The sequence below is a fragment of the Heloderma suspectum genome, chromosome 11 (assembly GCF_057233095.1).
Source record: "Heloderma suspectum isolate Gila_16-S chromosome 11, 16-S_ref, whole genome shotgun sequence".
Classification (NCBI taxonomy): Eukaryota; Metazoa; Chordata; class Lepidosauria; order Squamata; family Helodermatidae; genus Heloderma; species Heloderma suspectum.
Window position 1 is genome coordinate 37,394,212 of NC_139468.1, and position 23,499 is coordinate 37,417,710.

General features: G+C 45.7%; 1 protein-coding gene across 1 annotated transcript in view; it reads right to left on the bottom strand.

The window, feature by feature from the left end:
* Window positions 1-12,142: 12,142 nt before the first annotated feature.
* Window positions 12,143-23,499, bottom strand: part of MCTP2 (multiple C2 and transmembrane domain containing 2) — a 197,724-nt gene continuing 186,367 nt past the window's right edge. The window contains exons 21-23 of the mRNA XM_084817427.1: window positions 22,002-22,111; window positions 18,006-18,103; window positions 12,143-12,898 (exon numbers count right to left, since the gene is read on the bottom strand). Of these exons, the coding sequence (XP_084673553.1) occupies window positions 12,830-12,898; window positions 18,006-18,103; window positions 22,002-22,111 (277 nt within the window). The 3' untranslated portion in view covers window positions 12,143-12,829. The remainder of the gene's footprint in view (window positions 12,899-18,005; window positions 18,104-22,001; window positions 22,112-23,499) is intronic.

The window sequence follows — 23,499 nt, forward strand, 5'->3', positions numbered from 1 at the left end:
ACCATTTAGGTGAATGTTACTTTATCATGCTGCGTTATAGGCTGCATTATATAGATTCTTGCTAGGGATCTTTGGATGTTATGTAATCTGTTCTGCATGCGTTCTGTGGATTGCATGTAGTTTTTTCCTCCCTCATTCACAAACCCACGCAAGTGGATCTTTTGTTCCCTGCTTCAAAAATTATGTAAATAGATTTGTACCAAAGAATGCAAATTCCATGGCAAGTTGCAAACGGACAGAATTTATGTAACACTTTTTGTAATATTTTGTGTATTTTTTATGCCAGTTTTGGCCAGTTTGGGCCACTTTTTGTTCACACTGTGGTCACAAAAAATCCAAACTCATTTCAATGCATTTCAGATTTTTCCAACATCCCTAATTCTTGAATGTGCATATTTATGTCTCTGTGGTATCATGGGGTTTTAAGAGATGGCAGAAGTTTCCCATTTTCAGCCCAAAGTACTGTAAGAACACAGGTACCTCAAGAATACATGAGGGCCACTGAAGTAAATGTGCGACAATGAAAAATGTCATGGTGCCAGATGAACACCCCACCAACTCATCAAAAACGTGGCAGATGTTGATATAGCTGCCATAATTTTTGAGCAGGGTTCAGAACTCCTAAACTCCTGTAGAAATGCCAGTGGCAATTCTATTTCAAATATATGGCAAGAGATTATAGCTATGCAGGCTGGGGGGGGGGGTGTCTAAGAGTTGTAGTCCAATGCATCTGGAGGACACCAGAACATGGAAGGCTATTAACCCATGGGCAGAGTAATCCAAGGGGAGTAGGGAAAAGAGAGGTCCTGGTGGCCAAACTACCCAGTCCAAAGCCCTACTGGGCATGCTGGCAGGACAAAAGGGGTGTGTTGGGGGAGTGGCTGGAAGGAAAATTAGTACAAGGATGTATAGATTTTGTTAAATGCATCTGTGTTTGCACATTGTCAGATGTCTTCCACTCTGTCCTCCGCTCATTGTTGGCTTTGGATTGTTTCCCCTCTTTGGAAAGGTACATAAAAAAAAGCCAACACAACTTATGGAACTTTCAGTGGCACGCAGCATTTTGTACATTTTTCTTAGCTTAGAATACAATGAGCAGAGCACACGCACATGCACACACACACGCGCGCGCGCGCACACACACACACACACACACAACAGAGGCTGAAGAGAAATCAGATGTATGTACAATGTTGCTTTTTAAACAGTGTTTATCTTAGTGAGTTTTCCAGCACGATCCTATTTTTGTATGACGAAATTTGCGTACAGTTCCAGAATCCGCATGATTTAGAAAGAGCCGGTCTGCTGCAGAATCTGCAGCTCAGATTCACAGGGATCCAAAGATATTTGAATCCATTGTGAATTTCTCCAACAACATCGCTAAATAAATATGCCAGCTCTCAGGCTGGTGTATTTTCTCTCCCTTTCAGGCGCATGACAAGGGAACAGGAGGGCGTTAGATCTTGTGGATCCAAAGGCTCAGCCAATCAACCCCTGGCATGTGACCTTTTTTGCCCTCTTTGACAGACTGAGTACCAATGGTGGAGTGGCAAGGGCAGCGAGGGTTTCTGCACCTACCATGGGGAGGCTTGCGAGGGGGGAGTCCTTCTCTGCCTGAAGATCTCCCTCTCTGTGGGCAGAGAGAAAGATCTGCTCTATTCTATGTAGGGATGTACGAATTGTGCACCTTCAGTGCCGCTTGACTTCCGCAGTTTGTGGCCAGTGCTCTGTTCCACCGTTCACAAGCCCCCGGAATTCTCCTCTTTTTTTTTCCGCTCCAAAAATTATGAAGATAAATCCGTACTGAAAACCGTAATTCTGGTGCCCAGCCATCTCCATGAATCTGCATAACTTCTGTAAGAATCGCTATTTTTTTGTAAATATTTATGTATTTTTTTTAAAAAATGGAAATCCTCAGTCTCCATTTACTTTCAGCCAAAACACTTCCTCTTCCTAGGGGCTTCCCAAAAGAAGCTCTCAGGCTGGTGTATTTTCTCTCCCTTTCAGGTGCATGACAAGGGAATAGGAGGGCATTAGATCTTGTGGATCCAAAGGCTTGTGGATCCACAAGTCTTAGGTGTGCCTGCCTGAGCGATAAACTCTTTGTTTAAAGCAATGCTGTTTTCCTGGAGCGGCATGACCATTTTAAAAGGTTTTTTCTTCCTTTAAAACAGCGTTGCTTTAAACAAGGAGTGCATCGCTCGGGCACACCTAAGACAGCCTTCTTTTGGGAAGCCCCTAGGAAGAGGAAGTATTTTGGCCGAAAGTAAATGAAGACGGAGGATTTCAATTTAAAAAGAACACCCACAAACAAGGCAGTGAGCACAATTCATTTTTTTAAAAAAAAACTTATGTATTTATTATCGGAACATATTACACTGCATTTTTATTTACGAAAATTCCGTGACTCTTTGCGGACGACGAAAAAACAGCCGCATGACTGCTGGCTCCGCAGGACCTCGTGGTGCCGTTCCGCAGAGGATTCTGTGGCACGGACTGAAGGGAATTCGATCCCATTTCAGTCCATGGTGGAATTCTCTGACATCCATAATTCCATGGCACCTGGGACACCCTCCCAGTGACAACCACATGGTAGCCTTAGACACATTTGCTCCTTACTGGAGCACATCATGTCTGTTAAATGCATTACTGGGGTGGCAAACTATATACAATTTCTATGCTGTTTCTTTTATGGGTGTGATGAGGGGATGCGTGTCCATACAGGCCTATGTGGGGCTCTTGACCTCTCATCTAACACCAGGTACAGCCCTTGGGGCTGAAAATGTTGTGCGCCCCTGCTCGAAAGGTTGCAGTGGGCCTCACAGTTGGAAAGACGGATGTGTGTTCCATACCTGTCCCAGTTACAACTCGCACATAAGAAATAGATGAAAATGGGGGACATAGAGAAACTTGTAACTCCCCTTGCTATATTTGCACTTCTTTGGGGAAAGCGAGGAACATAGGAAGCTGCCTTGTAGTGAGGCAGATTCTCGGTCTATCTAGCCCAGTACTGTGAATGCTCACCAGGGTTATTCTCCACACTACCTGGAGATTCTGGGGACTGAAATGCAGATCATTTGCATGCAAAGTATGTGTTCTTCCCCTGAGCTATGGCTATCCCTTACTTTGCATTTTGAGAATAAGTATGGAATACCCTCCTCAGAGAGGTCTGCCTTCCACCTTCACTATTACGTTTTAGGCACCAGTTTCAGATGTTGTTGTTGCTGCTGCTGCTGCTGCTGCTGTTGGAGGAGGAGGAGGAGGAGGAGGAGGAGGAAGAAGAAGAAGAAGAAGAAGAAGAAGAAGAAGAAGAAGAAGAAGAAGAAGAAGAAGCAGCAGCAGCAGCAGCAGCAGCAGCAGCAGCAGCGTGGTCCTTCAAGAACAGTGACCCTGGTTTTATCTGTCGATATAGACTGTTGGATCTGCAGTTTTGCTCGCTCCTTGATCTGCTGTTGTACCTGCTATTATCTTCTGTTTCTAGGACATTATCTTATAACCCAGTTGTCATGCCCCCACCTCCTGGTAGTTTATCTTAATTTTTTTCCTTATTCTTTTTGTATGCTGCTTTGGAATCTTTTTACAGTCCAAAAGTGGGATGGAAACCCTTGGAAGGCAGGCAGTGGAAGTGTTACAATGTGTGGATTGTTCTGATTAAAACAGGATGAAGTGTCAGGTGAAAGAAACACTGCACTACCGCAGTCACCCTGCTCAGGTCACAGCAGCAACTGGAGAAAAAGTGAGACATCAAAGCAACTTCTCTATATTGGTAAATAGTTGTTGGAAGAAAAGCCCTGGGTGGTCTTAGGCATGTATGAGAATCTCATTTCAGTTTGCAAAACAACCAAACTTACCCTGTTTGTAACCCCAAATGCAAACAAAAACACATTTTTTTTGAACAATGCTTGCACCATCCTGAAGTTGCGATCATGTCTGAAAAATGCATTTTTTTTCTAAAATGCGTACTTTAAAAAGCACATTTAAAAAATGCATTTTCACACTTTAGTCAATGGGGGGGGAGTGCACACTTTTGAAAAATGTACACAGAAACACGCACTTTCCCTCTTCAAAATGCACTTTTCCTGTTCGAATGAGCATTAAGCCTGAACATCCCCGGTTCTCCCTTAGGCATTCTTTGCTGGCTCACACACACATATATATCTCACCTGATTCCTCTGGATGTGAGAATTAATGCTGCTGAAAACCAATGTAGGTCTGTCTATGATGGCTTGAGCATGTGAAGTGGCTAACACTGACAGTTAGAGCAACACGACAATGGAACCGATTACCTAGGGAGGCGGTGGGCTCTCCCACACTGGAGGCATTCAAGACGAGGCTGGACAGCCACCTGTCAGGGATGCTCTGACTTGGATTCCTGCATTGAGTAGGGGGTTGGACTCGATGGTCTTGTAGGCCCCTTCCAACCCTACTGTTCCATGATTCTATGATTCTATGAACACTTAAGCCCTAGTCAAGCATTCTAAAAAGTGTGAACATGCAAGGAGGAGGTATGTACTAGGCCCTCTGCCTCCATTGTCACTCTAGTCATGCTGTATGCATGGAAGACAACTGTCTGAAGGGAAGAGCCTTCTTCTGTATCCATGAGAGCTCTCCATGTGATCCCAAACACTGATTATCCAGCATTCCAGATCATGTGGACAGCCCCCACAGTAAGGCATATGACTGAGTGGCACATCTTTTAAAAACTAAGGGTGGGAACACTTCAAGCTTGTGGGATCAACTTTGGATTTTTAATAGAATTCTAAGATCCACCTGGTAGAAATGGGTGGAAAATAGTGGCTTGGGGAGAAATGAGTATGTACTTGGAAATAATGAAAAGGCTTCTGAGCACGTTTCATCCAGGAATTTCTTTTCAATACTACAAACATAGTCCTTTCATATGAAAATGCACTCCAGGTTTTCCTGCAAGCTTCCTTTCTTTCATTTCAGCAGTCTGATTTTGGGTGGTGGTGTATTTTTGTTGTCGCTCTTGTGAAATAGCGGGGAGTCAGAAGCCCTTGCTGATCTACTGCAGATCACCCAGAAATATACCAGTAGATCTAAATCTGCTTCTGCCCACCCCTGTTTTAGACAGATGGGCGCCAACTTGGTGGCAGAAATGCGTAAACAAATGTTAGCGAGTGCCACATGTCAGTTTACTATGGAGGGTTGTAGCTTCATTTCTAAAATGAAGCCCCTTACACATGCAGTCTGCTATGACTCAGATCTATGTTTATTGCATTTTAAAGCCATTTTCTCATATAAGTAGTCCCACTCAGTACCACCAGGAGTATTGCCACCATCTACCATTCCTAGATTTTTTTTTTTAAACCTCCTGGTATGCACATACACAAAATTAAAACTGAAATTTGGCAGACTGTTAGTAAGGGAGGGGGGAACTTACTTCCAACAGCATATCAGGGTTGAAAAAAACAGCAAGTTGTGTGCGGGCAGGGCTGGGGCAGGATTTAAAGATAGCTGTCTCCCTTTTTTTTGACTAATTTAGATGATTTGCTGCTGTTGGGTTGTTTTCATTGAAGCTGCAGATTGGAACTCGTAGGTTTTCTTTTAAATACTTCTCTATGTGGTTTTGTTTTGACAAATTGACAGTATAGGAAACCAAATGAGAACCTGGAGGGAGACAATGAGGCATTGTTGACCCAGAGGATTGCATAACCAGTTGCACAAAAAGAATGGGGAGGTATTATTATTATTACATGTACAAGCAACAGACACTTGCTGGAACTTTTGTGATTCTTTCCAATGAGCATTATTAACTTAAAAGCAAAGCAAATCAGACAGAGCTGACGGGCTAAGTCAGAAAGGAAAGCCAGGACGAAAAGCAAGATGTGCTATTAAGAACACAGGCAAGACTTGAAGCCTGCAGCCAAAGAATTACTGCAAATTAGGGATGCACATGCATCCCATTGTTTGACTTGAAAAGGGTTGCATAGAGATCTTGGAAAATCTGCAACAGAATCAAATGAGTTCTATTTCTATGATTCTGCAGCAGAGTGGCTTTTTCCAAGTTGCACAGATTCTGAAGACTTGCAGACTTTCTTGCAGAAAGTTTTTTACTTTCCAGAATTTTACACAAATTTTTAAAAAACCACTGTCGGAAAATGGACATTTCCCCCATATAGGCTGAAGCATGAAAATGTGCATGGGGGAGGGGATTTGTGCATGGCGGGTGGGGTTGCACATTTTCGCAAGTGTAAATTTGCATAAATGTGAATTTCTGCAAATTTGGGGAAACGGGAAAAAATCCAGTCAACAAGCAGATGATGGAACCAAAAGCACATGACCACCCACGAAACACATACAGAATGGGTTTTACAAAATCCATACATCCCTAGGATTGCACATCTGCAAGTTCCCAATATAAGCAGTTACAAAAGGCTCAGAGGTGCTCATGTTGAGCACTGGCTTCCACCACCTCCCCCTTCTTGGTCATCAAGGGCCAAGGAATTCCCAAGAACCCCAGCAGAGCCTCTCTACCCTCTGGAGATGAGACTTGGGAGTACCAGTCGTAGGATTCCTGGCACGAAAAGGGTGCCCTCTGAGTAGTTCCAGTCCCATCCCTGGTGGAAAAATACACTCCAACACAGCTCAGAGAGTGCATGCCACTGCTTTCCCTTTTGCTACACCCCAAGGTAAGTCCTTGGCCTTTGAGGCTGGGGAAGACGTGCCCTCTCACCTCAATCTTCCTCAGATGCTCATAGCATATCTACTTCAAATCAATATAAGAAATTCAGCCCCGTCCTATATGGCTTCATGTCTCCCCTGTGAACTATTCCTCCTCCTCCTCAGAATACCTCACTGCTTAGACTCCCATCTCCCAGGAAATCTTCCTAGTATGCAGCCTCCCACACACTGCTCTTCCTATCCCTAAGGTGTATATGACATATTACTCCCTGACGAGTATTTTCTTTTCCCTCATAGAGGCTGGACGGTAAACATCGGACAACTGGGTTGCCAGAATGTTCAATGAACATTCTACACCAGCCCGCCAGATGTTTTCAACTACAACTTCCAGCATTCCTGACCACTGGCCAGGCTGGATGGAGGTAATGGGAGTTGAAGTGGAGAACGGACTCATGGCGGACGGGTGAAGTGCCAGATGACTGGAGGAGGGCTAATGTGGTCCCTATCTTCAAAAAGGGTAAAAAAGGAGGAACCTGGGAACTACAGACCAGTCAGTCTGACATCAATCCCTGGGAAAATTCTGGAGCAGATGATAAAGCAATCCATCTGGAAGCACCTTGAAAACAATGCAGTGATGACTCGAAGCCAACATGGATTTGTCAAGAACAAATCCTGCCAGACAAATCTGATCTCATTTTTTGATCAAGTAACCTCCCTTGTGGACTGTGGGGATGCTGTGGACATCATATACCTCGACTTCAGCAAAGCTTTCGACAAAGTGCCCCAGGATATCCTGATGAGCAAACCAGCTCAAAGTGGGCTAGATGAAACAACGATCCGGTGGATCCACAGTTGGCTACAGAATCGGACTCAAAGAGTGCTGATCAATGGGATCTTCTCAAACTGGGGAGACGTAATGAGCGGGGTACCGCAGAGCTCAGTCCAGGGCCCAGTGCTCTTCAACATTTTTATTAATGAATTGGAGGAGGTTCAGGGAATGCTGATCAAATTTGCAGATGACAAAAAATTGGGTGGGATAGCTAATACTTTGGAAGAAAGACAGAAACAAAATTCAAAGTGATCTTGATAGACTGGAGCGCTGGGAAGAAAACAAAAGAATGACATTGAATAGGGATAAATGCCAAGTTCTGCACTTAGGAAAAAGAAACCGAATGCACAGTTACAAGAGGGGGGATATGTGCTCAACAATACTACAAGCAAGAAGGATCTTGGAATTGTTGTAGATCACAAGCTGAATATGAGCCAACAATGTGATATGGCTGCAAAAAAGGCCAATGCTCTTTTGGGCTGCATTAATAGAAGCATAGCTCCCAAATCCTGGGAAGTCCTAGTTCCCTTCTACTCAGCACTGGTTAGGCCTCATCTGGAGTACTGTGTCCAGCTCTGGGCACCACACTTTAAAAAGGATGCAGACAAACTGGAGGGTTCAGAGGAGGGCAACAAAGATGATCAGTGGACTGGAAACAAAGCCCTATGAGGAAAGACTGAAAGAACTGGGCCTGTTTAGCCTTGAGATGAGAAGACTCAGGGGAGATATGATAGTGCTGTTCAAGTACTTGTACAGTTGTCACAGAGAGGAAGGCCAGCATCTCTCCTCAATCATCCCATGTTATTCCAGTGCAGGACACAGAATAATGGGCTCAAGTGACAGGAAGCCAGATTCCAGCTGAACATCAGGAAAACATCCTGACTCTTAGAGCAATACGACAATGGAACCAATGACCTAGGGAGGCAGTGGGCTCTCCCACACTGGAGGCATTCAAGACGAGGCTGGACAGCCATCTGTCAGGAATGCTCTGATTTGGATTCCTGCATTGAGCAGGGGTTGGACTCGATGGCCTTGTAGGCCGCTTCCAACCCTACTATTCTATGACTCTATGATTCTATGAAGTCCAAGACATCTGGAAGGCACTAATATGGGAATGGCTCAGTCAAACGATGTCAGAGGCTTCACTGTAAACACAACACAATAAAGGAAAACTTTAGAATCCTTGGCACTTCCTGGAAAGAGTTTGTCTCAGAAATTATGTTTTATAAAACACACACACACACACACAGAGAGAGAGAGAGAGAATGGCTGCAAATGTTAAGCTTCGTTACTTGCACTTAGCCCTCCTGGAGCCAGCTGGCTCAAGTGTGTATCAGAAGTTGCAGGATTATTTACTTACTTACATTTTTAATCCTATCCTTCCTCCAAGGCATTGAGAAGTACATGCTTCTCTCCTCACCCACCATTTTATCCACACAACAACCCTTGGGGTAGGTTAGGCTGAGATATTGACTGGCTCAAGGTCACCCAGTAAGCTTTTTGGCTGAGTAGGGTTTTGAATGTGAACCACCTTATTCAATGCTCTAAACAAAATGCATGGCTCTCAACCCACACACCTAATCTAGGACTACGCATATATTCCGATGTGTTTTCCTTCTACTACTACTATTACATTAATTATACTATTAATCTAATGATACAATAATATGTCATTATATTAGGGGGCTTCTCCATTCATTTCCATGGAGAACATACAGAGAGCTGCCCTCTCTATTGACAGGAACTTAAAAGCCATGCAAGGTTGCCATGTGTATACAATTCAATGCCCCCATGCTCATAAGGCACCACTGGATCACAGAACATGTTTGCATATAAACAGAGATACAGAAATGGAGAGGGACACACGCACGCACGTGGGGCAGGGGAGAAGATGAATCAGTCCTGTAAAATAAAGTGTACTCCATTTTGATCTTTATTGTGTCATCAAAATATCTTCTTTATAAAATTAAAATCTCCCATAAACCAAGCCTCCAATTCATTCCAGAAAGCTGCTTAAAGTCACTTATTATATCTGACAGAAAGCAAGTGGATCCAAAAACAAGTGATGCAGTATGAATTTACCACTGAAAGTTGATGACATGAATTTTGCAAGACCCAGGGAGTTCAGAAATCCAGAATATTGCCCATCAGAGGCACTTCTGTGCTCAGATAAAGATTTAGAGCCTGTTGTCTTTGAATTAGGGATGTACAGATTCCCCACCGTCCATTCTGGTGGGGAATCCATGGGGAGGGGGGAGGCGATCCATTCCTCCCGTCCCAGAATCCTCCGGAGAGGCTCCGCTCCTGGAGGATTCCAGGGTGGGAGCCCAGCTTGGGGGCTGCTTACCTTGCTGCCTGCCAGCCAGAGCCGTTCGCCTCCTCCCTGCCGATGGCCATTTCTTTTTAAAAAAGTCTATGTGTCTGTGGACACATATGAGTCTATGGACACATAGACTTTTACGCAAGATTCATGATGCTATTTGCGTATAAGTCTATGGGTACATCCTGCCGATCGCCATTAAAAAAAGAGAAAGAAATGGCGATCGGCAGAGAGGAGGCGAATGGCTCTGGCCTGCAGGAAGCAGCCAAGCGCCGTTCCACCTCCAATTCTCCTGGAGTGGAGGTAAGTGGTGCCGATCCGCCGTGGATTCCTGAGGCCGGATTCAAAAGAATCCGGCCTCATTTGAATCTGCGGAGGATTTCTCCAACATCCCTACTTTGAATGCACTGAACCTTAATTGTACCAGCCTCAAATCTAATCTCTCTAGAACGTGACTGATAATTTTATTTAAGTATTTGCATCATCATCTGATAGTAAACCATCAGGGCTATCTTCATGCTTATCATAGGGATGGCAGAGAATTCCGTCATGGATCTCGGTGAGGCCGAATGCCAGTGCATTCGGCCCCCCGAACTCTGTGGCGGAACGGCCTGCCCCCCCGCCCCCCCCCGCGGATCCCCCCAGGATGAGATTTACCTGGGGAGGATCTTCCGGGCAGTGGCGGCGGCGGCGGTGGCAGCAGTGGCTGCTGTCTTCCGACCGGCTGCCGCCCCCGCCATTTCCAGTGTTGTAAAAAAATATATATAAAAATACATGATAGGCTATGTAAAGATTTACGTAGCCTATCATGGCTAGGTTTAAAAAACAACAACGATGTGATAGGCTACATAGCCGATCACGTCTGACTTAAAAAACAAACAAACAGGCGCGTACGCAAATGGCAGCAGCTACGGCCGCTGCCATTTGCGTTCCTTATTTTGGGCCGTCTTAGTCTACGTAAATATTTACGTAGACTAAGATGGTGAAAATAAGGGGGAATGCAAATAGCGTCCGCTACGCTATTTGCGTTCCCCTTATTTTTGCCGTCTTAGTCTATGTAAATATTTACATAGACTAAGATGGCCCAAAATAAGGAATGCAAATGGAGGCGGCCGTAGCCGCCGCCATTTGCGTACGCGCGTTTTTAAAGTCAGACGTGATAGGCTATGTAAAGATTTACGTAGCCTATCACGGCTGACTACAGGGATGCAAACGGCGGTGGCTATGGCCGCCGCCGTTTGCATCCCTGCTAGCCAGCAGCCAGATGACCGGCTGCTGGCGGAGCCAGCCGGCGGCTCCGCGGAATCCCTGCGGAGCGGGGCCGGCCGGCCAGGATTCCGGGGGGAGGGACAGAGTGCCTCCCCCCCCCCCCAGCGGAACCCAGCGGAGCCAGGTAAGGGCACTTTTGTACATCCCTAGCTTATCTCGATGGGACGTTCCTTCACCTGTTTCACTGTCTTGCTTCGTAAGAACTTAAGACCATAAGAATTGCCTTGCAGAATCAGATAAAGATCCATCTAGTCTTATCATTCTGCTCCCAACAGTGGCTAGCCAAATCCCATGTCTGAGGTTCTTGCTTTTAAGGTATGCTTCCCACTTCCCCTTGGAGGATGGGCTTGTCTGGGAAATGAATCCTTAGGATCTAAAGCATAGAACCTCCACACCCAAAGCAAGAATTATGTTCTAGAGCAGTGTTTCCCAACCTTGGGTCCCCAGATGAAGTTGGACTACAACTCTCATTATCACCAACTCAGGGGAATTATGAGAGGTGAAGTCCAACCACATCTGGGGACCGAGCGTCGGACACCATTGCTCTAAGCCAACATGTGGTATTAAAGGAATAACTCAAAACATATTCAGTGGGATTTGAGCTTAAAAAAATGGATTCAACAATCAACTTCTCTCCTCACTTTGCAAGACCCAGGGAGTTCAGAATTCCAGGATACTGCTCATCGGAGGCACTTCTGTGCTCAGATATGGATACAAGCTTTTCAGTAACAGGGATAACTACACAAGACACTGGCAGTTAGCAAGGCAGACTAGAGCTCAAAAGCCATCTCCCTTGCTGCCCTAAATCCAAGTAAACAATGTGCCCTGGACTGCATGTTTAAACTATAATAGCCCATTTAAAAATCACAGGTATCTTTGTTATAGTATTTTTCACATGTCCTTTTAACCTGTGTTCCTCCATGTCTGTAAGGTTAGAAAAAGGATTTTGCATATGTAGTGTTGAAATCTCCTTGGATTAATTGGGGGGGGGGGAGAAGAAGCATCTGATAAGATGAAATCTTAAAAGGGAAGCCAGAAATATAGCATCTGCAGGCTCAGTAGGAGATTGTCCTTGTATTTTTGTAGGGGGGCAGCTTAAGGGATGCCTGTGGCCAGCCACAGACTTCTCCCAGGAGCAACAGCTCTGGTTTCTAGCAGTTATTGGCAGTTTATAATGAATACATCAGCAGCAATTGCGGGATGAAAAACAGAAGATGTATGAGGGCTGCAGAATTTCTTGTGATTATGATAAAACAAAATTGTAAACCGTGCATTGCTTAAAGCTGAAGATAGGTATCAAAGATTTATTAATTCAGCACTTAAAACCATCTACACATGGTAATTTGGGCAAGAAATGAATCGTTTTTGTATCTTGATGTAAATCTGTCAGATATGTTTGTTGAAAAAGTCCAGAATGCCTATATCAATCAGCTTTGTTGATCTGCTGTGCTAAGAAAAAAGGGTGTTTTTTTTCTATTATACAAAACAAGAGGAAGTCCCTTACATGGTTTTGACTCCAATATCCATGTTAAAAACCCTACAGTTCTAATTCTATTCTTACAGATGCAAATCAGTGCACTTGGAGAAACAGCCAAACACACAAGGAAGGTTTCTTTTTCTTTCTTTTTTTAAAGTCCATGCATATCTTCCAGACGAAATATCCAGGATACGAAGCGGTGAGAACAGCATTGATCTGATCCAAAAGGGGTGGGGGAGGCCCCGTGTGCGCTGGTATACAGGAGGGGGTGCCACATTCCAAACTCCGTATCCTACAGAGCACTCCGTTTTTTCCTAATGGGACTAGAGCCGCTGTATGGTTTCAATTCAGCATATTGCACCTGTAAAAACAAACAGACGTCACGTTTGCAACAAGGTAACTCAAGCTCACTCCACCATGCGTTAATGGCTCCCCACGGACAAACCAAGGGAAAACTAAGGAAGGTTCAAAAGTAATGAATCATTTTCTAAACACAGTAACATGGGGGATTAATTGCAGGAAGGATTTGAAAAGTCATGCATCATTTCTTGAAAACCAAAATATTAAAACCAGATTTTTTTTTTCCTAATGAGATGCACCGGGATGGGGGATGGGGGCTTCCACCTGATTTCGGCATATGGCAGGAAGGGCCTTATTCCACTTCTGTGGAATATTTTTTACTTCTGTTTCTCAGAGTTTGATAAAGAAATAGGTTTCCCCTACCACCACCACACACACATGTGATACATGTGTGCTGTTTTCTGATCTTAGGAATATAGTGAGATATGCCCATGTTTGCTTATTTGGCACAGAAAAGTCAAACTTCACCCAGACTTGGAAGTGCTGGACTTGCTGACCCTTTGTGACGGAATCCTGTTTACTTCAACAGATTGACTCATATATAGAATCTCTCATTTCAGTGTGTGTTCACTCTTTTTAAACTTCATCTTGCAAAACATCCATTCCCAAACCCCACCTCGACCGAAATGAATATATTTCTCTTTATACATTTGAAGTCAGCTCTTGCATTTGAAAGCTCACGCCACAATAAAATTGTTTGCCTTTGAGGTGTCATGACTCTCTGTTTTTGCTACAGCAGACTTACTTACAGAGCTACTCTTCTAGGATCAAAACAAACACAATAGTGATATTCTTTGTTTCCATCCTCACACATTTTTTTAAAAAAAACAAAAGATAACTTTATTTGCAGCAGGATGATTAAACATATGCTACAATTCCAGATTTACAATGCTCACAATGCTTGCACACATTTGTACATATCTATCCATCTTTCTGGATCCCCCACCCCATTCCACCCTCCAATCCCTTTGCCTTTGAGGGAATAGAGTTGGTTATAAATTGAACTTGAGCCCTGCAAAAGATCTTCATTCAAAGTACTTTGCACAAGTGAAAAGCTTACAGAACACTATGAAATAACTAGTGTTGATCTAATGCAGGATTCTTGGAATTACGTGCTAAGAATTTCTCCTGCACGCACATATGGAAACAAATGGGAGGATGCAGGTGATTCTACATATCTCCCATCTAGAGGTGTTAACATGGCAGGCACAAACTTTGGGCCGATCCAGTTATAAACCTTCAAATCATCTAACCATAGTAAGGAGAGCACCGTATGTGCTGGCAAAGCCCCTCCCTCCTAACCTCATCTGTGCAAATACCCCTTTCCTTATCAGAGCTAACCACATTTAGACTTGTACTTGTACCTGAAATGTAACCAACCAGAATTAGCTCAAACCAAGAGTTGTGAACATTCTTCTAACCATGGTTGCAAATATGTGTGTCAAGCTAACCATGGATAGTGCTGACAATGTCGCAGATGCAATGTTGCGTAATGGTTAATTCTTAAAAAGGAAATGAGCTGGAAGTTCATGCATGAGAATGGAGCAGGGAGGGAGTTCAGGAATTTGTGGGGTGCTCCCAACCTCCTAAACATGGTTAGGAGATCAGAAATGTCGCATCTACACTGAACTTCACTCATACTTTACTTTCTCATTTTTAATACTTACTGTAGAACCCTTTCTTCAAGTGATACATCCCATCGTCAGAGTTTCCAACACCTTGTTCTCTCCCCTCCTCCTCCCAGCCCCAGACCCCATTCCCTGTAGCACCAACTCCCTTTAAGGTCACTGAGGATAAGAGAAACCATTTCAGGCAAATTGTGTAAATGCAAACCTTCTATATAACCTAAACAGAAAAGCAGCTTATCTTCAAATATAAATATTAATGTATACTGCCACTGCAAATCCTGTGTCCTCTAGAAGAAAAAGCTGGAGCAGAAAGTGAGAGGGGAGTGGAAAGTACACTTAAGCTTAATGACTTTATAGACTGGGAAGAACTAATCTAAAATAAATCAGGATTCAGTCTGCCAAGATGGCATTCCCTCCGCCTCCCTAATGACTATCCTGTTGGACTTGATGTTTCAGGTCAAGAGGTATTCACAAAACAGAACAAAGTAAACTAAGTTTATAAACTTAAAAAAAAAACCACTACGGAGCAATGCAAGCCAAAGACATGAAGCAGATCTCAAATGGCACCCCACCCCCTGGCAATGTGCTAGGACCAATACTTCAACAAGTGGCATCACCGAGACCGCGAATCCTGCCTTCACCAGTCTCCCCATTCACCACTGCTATTGAGCTCCCTGAAGCAGTTCACTGCATGGCAGTCCCTGTTAACTCTTCTTCCATGGTTTTCTCTTCTTCTTTTTTTGAGACAGAGAGAGAGAGAGTTAGGGCCAAAACAGACATTTCTCTAAATCTGTGTCCAGCAATTATGTCTTCTTTTTTTTCATTTTTACCGTAGAGCCAATGGAAACAACCAGAGGAGGTACAAGTAGGGAGGAGGCTTTTTAGATTGAGATTGAGCCCCCTGCACCTACTTTTGAAGGGAAATGGAAAAAAGACATAGCTGCTAGACACAGATTTAGGGTGCAATCCTATGGCTGCTAGACTGCGTCTAGATGGCGATCGGATTTCTCGGTTCCCAGAAATCTGACTTCCTGTCCCCGCCACCTTGTAGGAGGTGCAGGTCATCCCTGGCTCTGCGCTTGGAAGAGCAGCATGGAGTGGCCGAAAAGAGGGACTTCTGGGGGACGGGGCGGAGAATGCATCATCTGGCCTCCCCCACCCCTGGCAGTGCCCCGGTTAGATCCCCTTTGCGCTCTGCCCACCCTGCATTGGATAGTTGCCCACCTCCGAGTTCGGAGACAGCTGACTATCCCCATAGGATTGCGCCCTTAAAGTAATGTCTGTTTTGGCCTTCACTTTACTCTCACATGCCACATGTGAGAGGGAAGAAGCAAAGACAAACACACAACGTGTCGGAAAGTAAATCAGTGAAAGGTTGCCCCCTTTACTACTTCCCATGTGTGTTAAGGGAATGAATCAGCTTCCATGTTTGGCAGGTTTGTCAATTTTGGGGGAGATCAATATGTAGACATTCTATTTCCCCCTACCTTTTGCCCTTCCTCTTGGATTTCTTTTATGTGGTTTACTGTTGTTATTATTGTTGTTGTTGTTATTTATGTTATTATTTATTAATTATTGTTGTTGTTGCTGTTGTTATTTCTTTTATGTGGTTTACTGTTGTTATTATTATTGTGAGCCATAGATAGATAGACACACACACTAGGGATGTATGAAAGTTCCGCCACGGATCTCGGGGAGGCCGAATGCCAGCGCATTCAGCTCCCCGAAATTGGTGGTGGAAAGGCCCGCCCCCCCCAGGACGGGACTTACCTTGGACGGATCCTCCTGGCGGTGGAGGCTCTGGCGGCGGCTCTGGCGGCGGCCAGTCTTCTGACCGGCTGCCGCCGCTGCCATTTCCAGGTTAAAAAAAAAAAACGTGATAGGCTACGTAAAGATTTACGTAGCCTATCACGGCTAGGTTTTAAAAAAACACCGTGATAGGCTACGTAAATGTTTACGTAGCCTATCACGGCTGACTTAAAAAAAAAAACGCACGTACGCAAATGGTGGTGGCCATGGCCGCCGCCATTTGCGTTCCTTATTTTGGCACGTCTTAGTCTATGCAAACATTTACGTAGACTAAAACGGTGAAAATAAGGGGAACGCAAATAGCGTAGCATCTACGCTATTTGCGTTCCCCTTATTTTCTCTGTCTTAGTCTACGTAAATGTTTGCATAGACTAAGACGTGCCAAAATAAGGAACGCAAATGGCGGCGGCCATGGCCGCCGCCATTTGCGTACGCGCGTGTGTTTTTTTTTTAAGTCAGCCGTGATAGGCTACATAAACATTTACGTAGCCTATCATGGCTGACTGCAGGGACGCAAACGGCGGCAGCTTACGGCCGCCGCCATTTGCATCCCTGCTAGCCAGCGGCCGGATGTCCAGCTGCTGGCGGAGCCGGCTGGCGGCTCCGCAGAATCGCTGCGGAGCACAGCTGGCCGGCCAGGATTCTGGGGGGGGGAGGAACGGAGCGCCTCCCCCCCCCACCATCAGCATAATCCGCGAAAGGTAAGTGATTTTCGTACATCCCTAACACACACACACACACACACACACACACACACACCTAACAATTTCCAGAGGGGTAGCAGTCGTGTTTGACTGCTGCAGCAACACTATGTTGTAGAGTCTTGTGACACCTAAAAGACTAGGGATGGGGAAGGCATTTGTTCATTCTGCATTTTAATGCGAATTGGCCTAATTTTGCCCTTTCAAACCACTATGTGAACCAAAACTCAGTTATCCTTCAAAATTTGCACCGCTCTCAATTTTGCAATGGAGTTCTCTGGCCAAATAAAACTGCACAAAAATGTGTACGAAAGGGAAAATAACATTCAGAAATGCTTTATCTTAGGAAAAATGCTTGCAAAAAAGGTGTATATTAGGCATAAACACATACAAAAATGCATGCATTTGGAAAACATGTAAGCAGAAATGCTTATGAATTTTCATACAAACTTTAAAGAAAAAACCCTCAAAGTTCAGAACAAACCGAAATTAACATTGGAAAACTGAGAAACTGAGAGAAATCGAAATGGACAAATTCATCTCTATCAAAGACTAACAAATTTATTACAATGTAAGCTTGCATGGACTAGAATCTACTTGAATAGATGCAAATGCATGCACAGGTGTGTAAAAGCTACACACACACACACACACACACACACACACAGAGAGAGTAATATAAAGATCAGGTTGGGAGTGAGAACCCTTGTTCAGAAATCACACTGAGTCCCTGAGAAAAGAGAAGACTTTTGGGGATACAATTTCTTCTTGAGGTTTTCAAGCTCCCCTTTTCCTGTGGCTGGCTGCCCCCTTCCCTTCCCTTCCCACCCTGTTTCATGGTTTCTTCAAATGCCTTATGTCTGCCGGTCAAACTGCCCCGCATTGTGTTCCTTGAGCATCACGATTCACACCTGGTAGCTCCTTGGGCCTGGCCTGCTGTCTCAGTTGGAGGCGGCCATTCATTACTTACCCTTTGAACATCAGATGGTACCCTGGAGAGGAAATCCAGCAGCTCATTATTGTCAATGGCATACGGATTTCTAAGCTTCTTAGTAAATTTATTTATGCCTGGGAAAGAAAAAAACAAAAAGCCATTTTAGTTTTTTTATTTTAAGGGAGAAAAAGGGTGAAAACACACACATATAACTACCGCATATGAAAGCCTTACGTGCTCAGGCAGGAAGATGTGCGGTGGGGGGAGCGATGTGTTTTACAAGAAAAAATTAGTGTGAAAACACAGACAAGCTGGACACATGTTGCTGTCATGTGGAATCATTCACCAACATCTTTCCTTGAAGGAAGCAGTGGGAGGTTTATTACAAAACAGCCCAGCTTGCCTCGGCAATGAAAAATCCCATTGTTCAAAAATAGCAACAGAGAAGCGGGAACAGCCATCACACAGAACTGAAGGTGGCTTTGCAGGCTGCATTTGGGCCTTGGGAACAGACACCAAAAGTCAAAACTATGCACACACCACGTCGGCTGTGAAGGTCCTATATCAACTCTGTGCGTTCTAACGTGGGGAAAGAGGTAATTTATACATGGGGACCTTTCTCAAATACTCTGTGCTCAGATGTCTGCACACAAGCACAAAAGGTAGTGTGAGAAGCCATCCTCAAGCTATGGAGCATTCACTTAGTGAGGGTCAGAGATGGGCAAGCTCTCCAAAGATCATCTCAGAGGAACTTGGAAACACCCCACGTTCTTCCGGGGTCGGAGGCTGGGGGGAATCAGAAGAAATGATCAGAAGGAATCACCCCATCTGAGGGCTCAGAAAAATTAGACCCAGCCCATCATGGCATGCCCTCCCCGCTTTTAGAACATAAGAACATAAAAAGAGCCATGGGGGATCAGACCAAGGGCCCATCTCATCCAGCATTCTGTTCACACAGTGGCAGACCATCTGTGCACAGGAAACCCACAAGCAGGACATGAGTGCAACAGCAGTGGCCCATTCATGTTCCGCAGAAACTGGTGTACATAGGCATACTGCCTCTGATACTGGAGGTAGCACATAACCATCAGGACTAGTAGCCTTCTTCAAAAAGGTAGGGGGAGGGTCAAAAGGCTGAAGGGGCAAATTAAGAGGGTTGGGTGGGAGGTCCAACCCCGGTAGGTCCCCTGCAGGGGCTGATCTCCCCACACCCCTCTGAATCTGCCCCTACAGCCTCTTAACTCCACACACACACACACACACACACACACACACGGCCTAATGGAACGGTTTGCTCCATGACATCTTATGGATAGGACAAAAAGGTGTACAGGGGAAAATTCCTGGTGTGAGGAGCACAGACCCTGAAGAGACCTTTTTGGGCCTGGCATCCTACCTCACCCTCAGAATCTCTGCCAGGGACCTAACGGTGTGTGTGTGTGTGTGTGTGTGTGTGTGTGTGTGTGTTTGGTGGGTAGTCACTCTCCTCCAGCTCAAATCAAAATTTGAGCCACAGGAGACTTTGGGAGCTGGTTCAAGTGAGCCAGTTTTGAAAGCAGGTTTAACGATGAGCCCCTGAAGTTCATTTAGCTACAGAATTGGACTGAAAGAGTGCTTATCAATGGGATCTTCTCAAACTGGGGAGACGTAATGAGCGGGGTACCGCAAAGCTCAGTCCTGGGCCCAGTGCTCTTCAACATTTTTATTAATGACCTGGAGGAGGAGGTGCAGGGAATGCTGATCAAATTTGCAGATGACACAAAACTGGGCAAGATAGCTAATACTTTGGAAGACAGAAACAAAATTCAAAGTGATCTTGATAGACTGGAGCGCTGGGCAGAAAACAACAGAATGACATTGAATAGGGATAAATGCCAAGTTCTGCACCTAGGAAAAAGAAACCAAAAGCACAGTTACAAGATGGGGGATATGTGGCTCAACCACACTACAAGCGAGAAGGATCTTGGAATTGTTGTTGATCACAAGCTGAATTTGAGCCAACAATGTGATATGGCTGCAAAAAGGGCCAATGCTATTTTGGGCTGCATTAATAGAAGCATAGCTCCCAAATCCTGGGAAGTCCTAGTTCCCTTCTACTCAGCACTGGTTAGGCCTCATCTGGAGTACTGTGTCCAGCTCTGGGCACCGCACTTTAAAAAAGATGCAGACAAACTGGAGGGTTCAGAGGAGGGCAACAAAGATGATCAGTGGACTGGAAACAAAGCCCTATGAGGAAAGACTGAAAGAACTGGGCCTGTTTAGCCTTGAGATGAGAAGACTCAGGGGAGATATGATAGCGCTCTTCAAGTACTTGAAAGGCTGTCACAGAGAGGAAGGCCAGGATCTCTTCTCGATCATCCCATGTTATTCCAGTGCAGGACACGGAATAATGGGTTCAAGTGACAGGAAGCCAGACTCTGGCTGAACATCAGGAAAAACTTCCTGACTGTTAGAGCAACACGACAACGGAACCCATGACCTAGGGAGGCGGTGGGCTCTCCCACACTGGAGGCATTCAAGACGAGGCTGGACAGCCATCTGTCGGGGATGCTCCGACTTGGATTCCTGCATTGAGCAGGGGGTTGGACTCGATGGCCTTGTAGGCCCCTTCCAACCTTACTATTCTATGATTTCTGTGCCTGGTTCTAGTGAATATCACTAACATCCCCATGGAAGGTACCCAAAGGGTTGCCCCATGGAAGGTACCTGAAGGGTAGCCCGTCCCCCCATGTGCATGATCATACTCTGAGAAGGTCGTCAGAGGCCCTCTTCCAGGATCCCCCGCCATTTGCTGGGGAGAGGGCCTTTGCACGCATCCGTCAGTTTTTGTGTGTGGATGTGACGAGTCAAACCTCCCCACTCCTTTATTAGGTGTGCCTCTGACCAAAGACAGGCCCGGCCTCAGGGGTTGACATGGGAGGGCAGCTGCCAAGGGCCCAGAGACTCTGAAGGGCCCTTCCCTGGGCTGATCCTGCCACCGCCGAGCTTGCCGCTGTTGCCACCAGGGCTGGACTGTGGCAGTGACAGCTGCTCTTCCTTCTGTCTCCTTCTCCTCACCTGGCCAGCCCCACTGGCAGAAGGAAGCACTGCAGGAGCTGACCAGCTGAGCCCGCAGCATGCCAGTTCAAAGCAAAACTTTTTTTCCCCTTATGTTTTGAGAAGCAGCAACCTGAACCAAATGGACCCTGTCAGGGGGATGGGGGGTGGAGCATGGCCACTGAGGGCACAGGGAGGGCTGAAGGGGTCGTCTTTAAGTCACTCCTGTGCCCTCACTGGCCATTCCCCCCTCCCAAAGTTTTAGCTTAGTATAGCTCCACTGGCACTGGATCTCCTAAATTACAGGCAGTGTTATTTCCCATCCTGCAGACCTTTAAACTGGAGATGCCAGGGGTCATCTGCACACAATGCATGGACTTCACCAAAGAAAAAGGGGTGTTGAACCTCTTCCAGCCCAAGGGCTGCATTCCATTCCAGAGAAGCTCTCGGGGGCCACATTTCAGTGGCGGGCGGGGCCAAAGGCAAAAGCGGCAGTGCCAAAATGTCCACATATTTTGGTGGACACAAGACATGGTCTGAAGGCACAGGAGGCAGCCACCTTGCTGAAGCTAAGCAGGTCTGGGTCTGGTCAGTGCTTGGAGGGGAGACCACCTGGGAACCACATGTAGCCACCTTGAGTTCCATGATGGAAGAACAGTGGGATAGAAATTAAATGAATGAATGAATGAATGAATGAATGAATATTGACGCGCTTACTGTCAGTAACTAAGCCTTAGGGCAGGCATTCCAACCTTTCAGAATGGGTGGGGGGAGAAATGGCACAAAAGCTGAGAAGCCACCAATCAATCTGTGGGCTGCAGAATGGGGAAGGGGACATGGCCATCTGGGGAACCTTGGAGGGCCAGACTGGGACCGCAGGCAGGCCAGATTTGGCCCATGGGCCGGAGGGTCAACACCCCTGTCATAGACCAATAAACTCTCACATAAATGCATAGCTGAATTATCCAGATCCAATCGCATGAAAGATGGACTTACCCCAGATTAAAATGATATACCTTAGTGGTATGTAATACAGCATAATTGTTGCCACTGCAAGTACTAAACAAGCCAAGACTGAGAGGAAAGGGATCGTCCAGTTGAACGTGCTGTGGACACCATGGGGAAAGACAGGAAAAGAGAACTGTTAGTGTTTACAGATACCATAATGTTTTATTAACCCCATAGTGGTTTGAATGGTATTTAATTTATTTATTTATTTATTTATTTACAATATTTATATACCGCTCCTCATCAGAAGAGTTCGGAGTGATGAACAACATAAGAATAAAACAATGGTTAAAAGAGTTTAAAAAGTTAAAACATTTTTAAAAAGACAAATCCCAACAAAGTGAAATTCAACAACCCACAGCTAGTCATGCAAGGAAGGCCTCTTGAATCATAGCACAGTAGGGTTGGAAGGGGCCTACAAGGCCATCGAGTCCATTGAAAGAACAATGTCTTCAGGAGGTGCGGGAAAGAACACAATGTTGGCGCCTGCCTGACCTCTAAAGGCAGGGAATTGAATTCCACAGGAAGGGGGCCACCACACTGAAGGCTCTTCTCCTGGTGGACTCCAATGTGGAACCACCAGGAATATGCCCTCTGATGACCTCAGTGACTGGGCAGGTTGGTAGGGAAGGAGGCACTCTCTCAGGTATCCTGTTCCCAAGTTGTTTAGGGCTTTGTACACTAGTACTAATACCTTAAACCTGGCCTGGTAGCGAAAAGGCAGCCAGTGCAGTTCCCTCAGCAAAGGAGTTACACACAAAAAAGGGGCAGCTCCCGACAATAGCCGAGCTGCTGCATTCTGCACTAGCTCCAGCTTCCGGACCAGCCTTAAGGGCAGCCCCACATAGAGCGCATTGCAGTAATCCAGTCTTGAGGTTACTAATGCCTGTACCACCGTGGTCAAGCTATCCCTGTCCAGGAGAGGCCATAGCTGGTGAACCAGCTGAAGCTGGTAAAGGGCACTCCGAGCTGCCGCGACCACTTGGGCCTCCAGCGACAATGATGGATCTAGGAATACCCCCAGACTACGGACCTGATCTTTCACAGGGAGTGCAACCCCATCCAGAACAGGCAATAAGCCTATCTCCTGGACCCGGGAACCACTCACCCACAGGGCTTCCATCTTGCCAGGATTCAGCTTCAGTTTATCGGCCCTCATCCAGCCCATCACTGAGTCTAGGCACTGATTCAGGACTTGCACAGCCTCTCCTGATTCAGATGTCAGAGAGGGATGTCAGAGAATTCCGCAACGGATCTCGGTGAGCCCAAATGCCAGTGCATTCAGCCCCCCGAGATCCGTCGCAGATTGAAGCCCCTGCCCCCCCAACCCACAAAAGGCACGCGGGACGAAGTCCCCGCCGCCCCCAACCCACACAAAGTGCACGAAATGGAGCGCTTACCTGCTCCCGTCCGCGCTGCTTTGCGAATGGTGGCCGTTCTGAAGCCGCCATTCACTTCCTCCTCTTCATAGCCATGAAAGGCTACG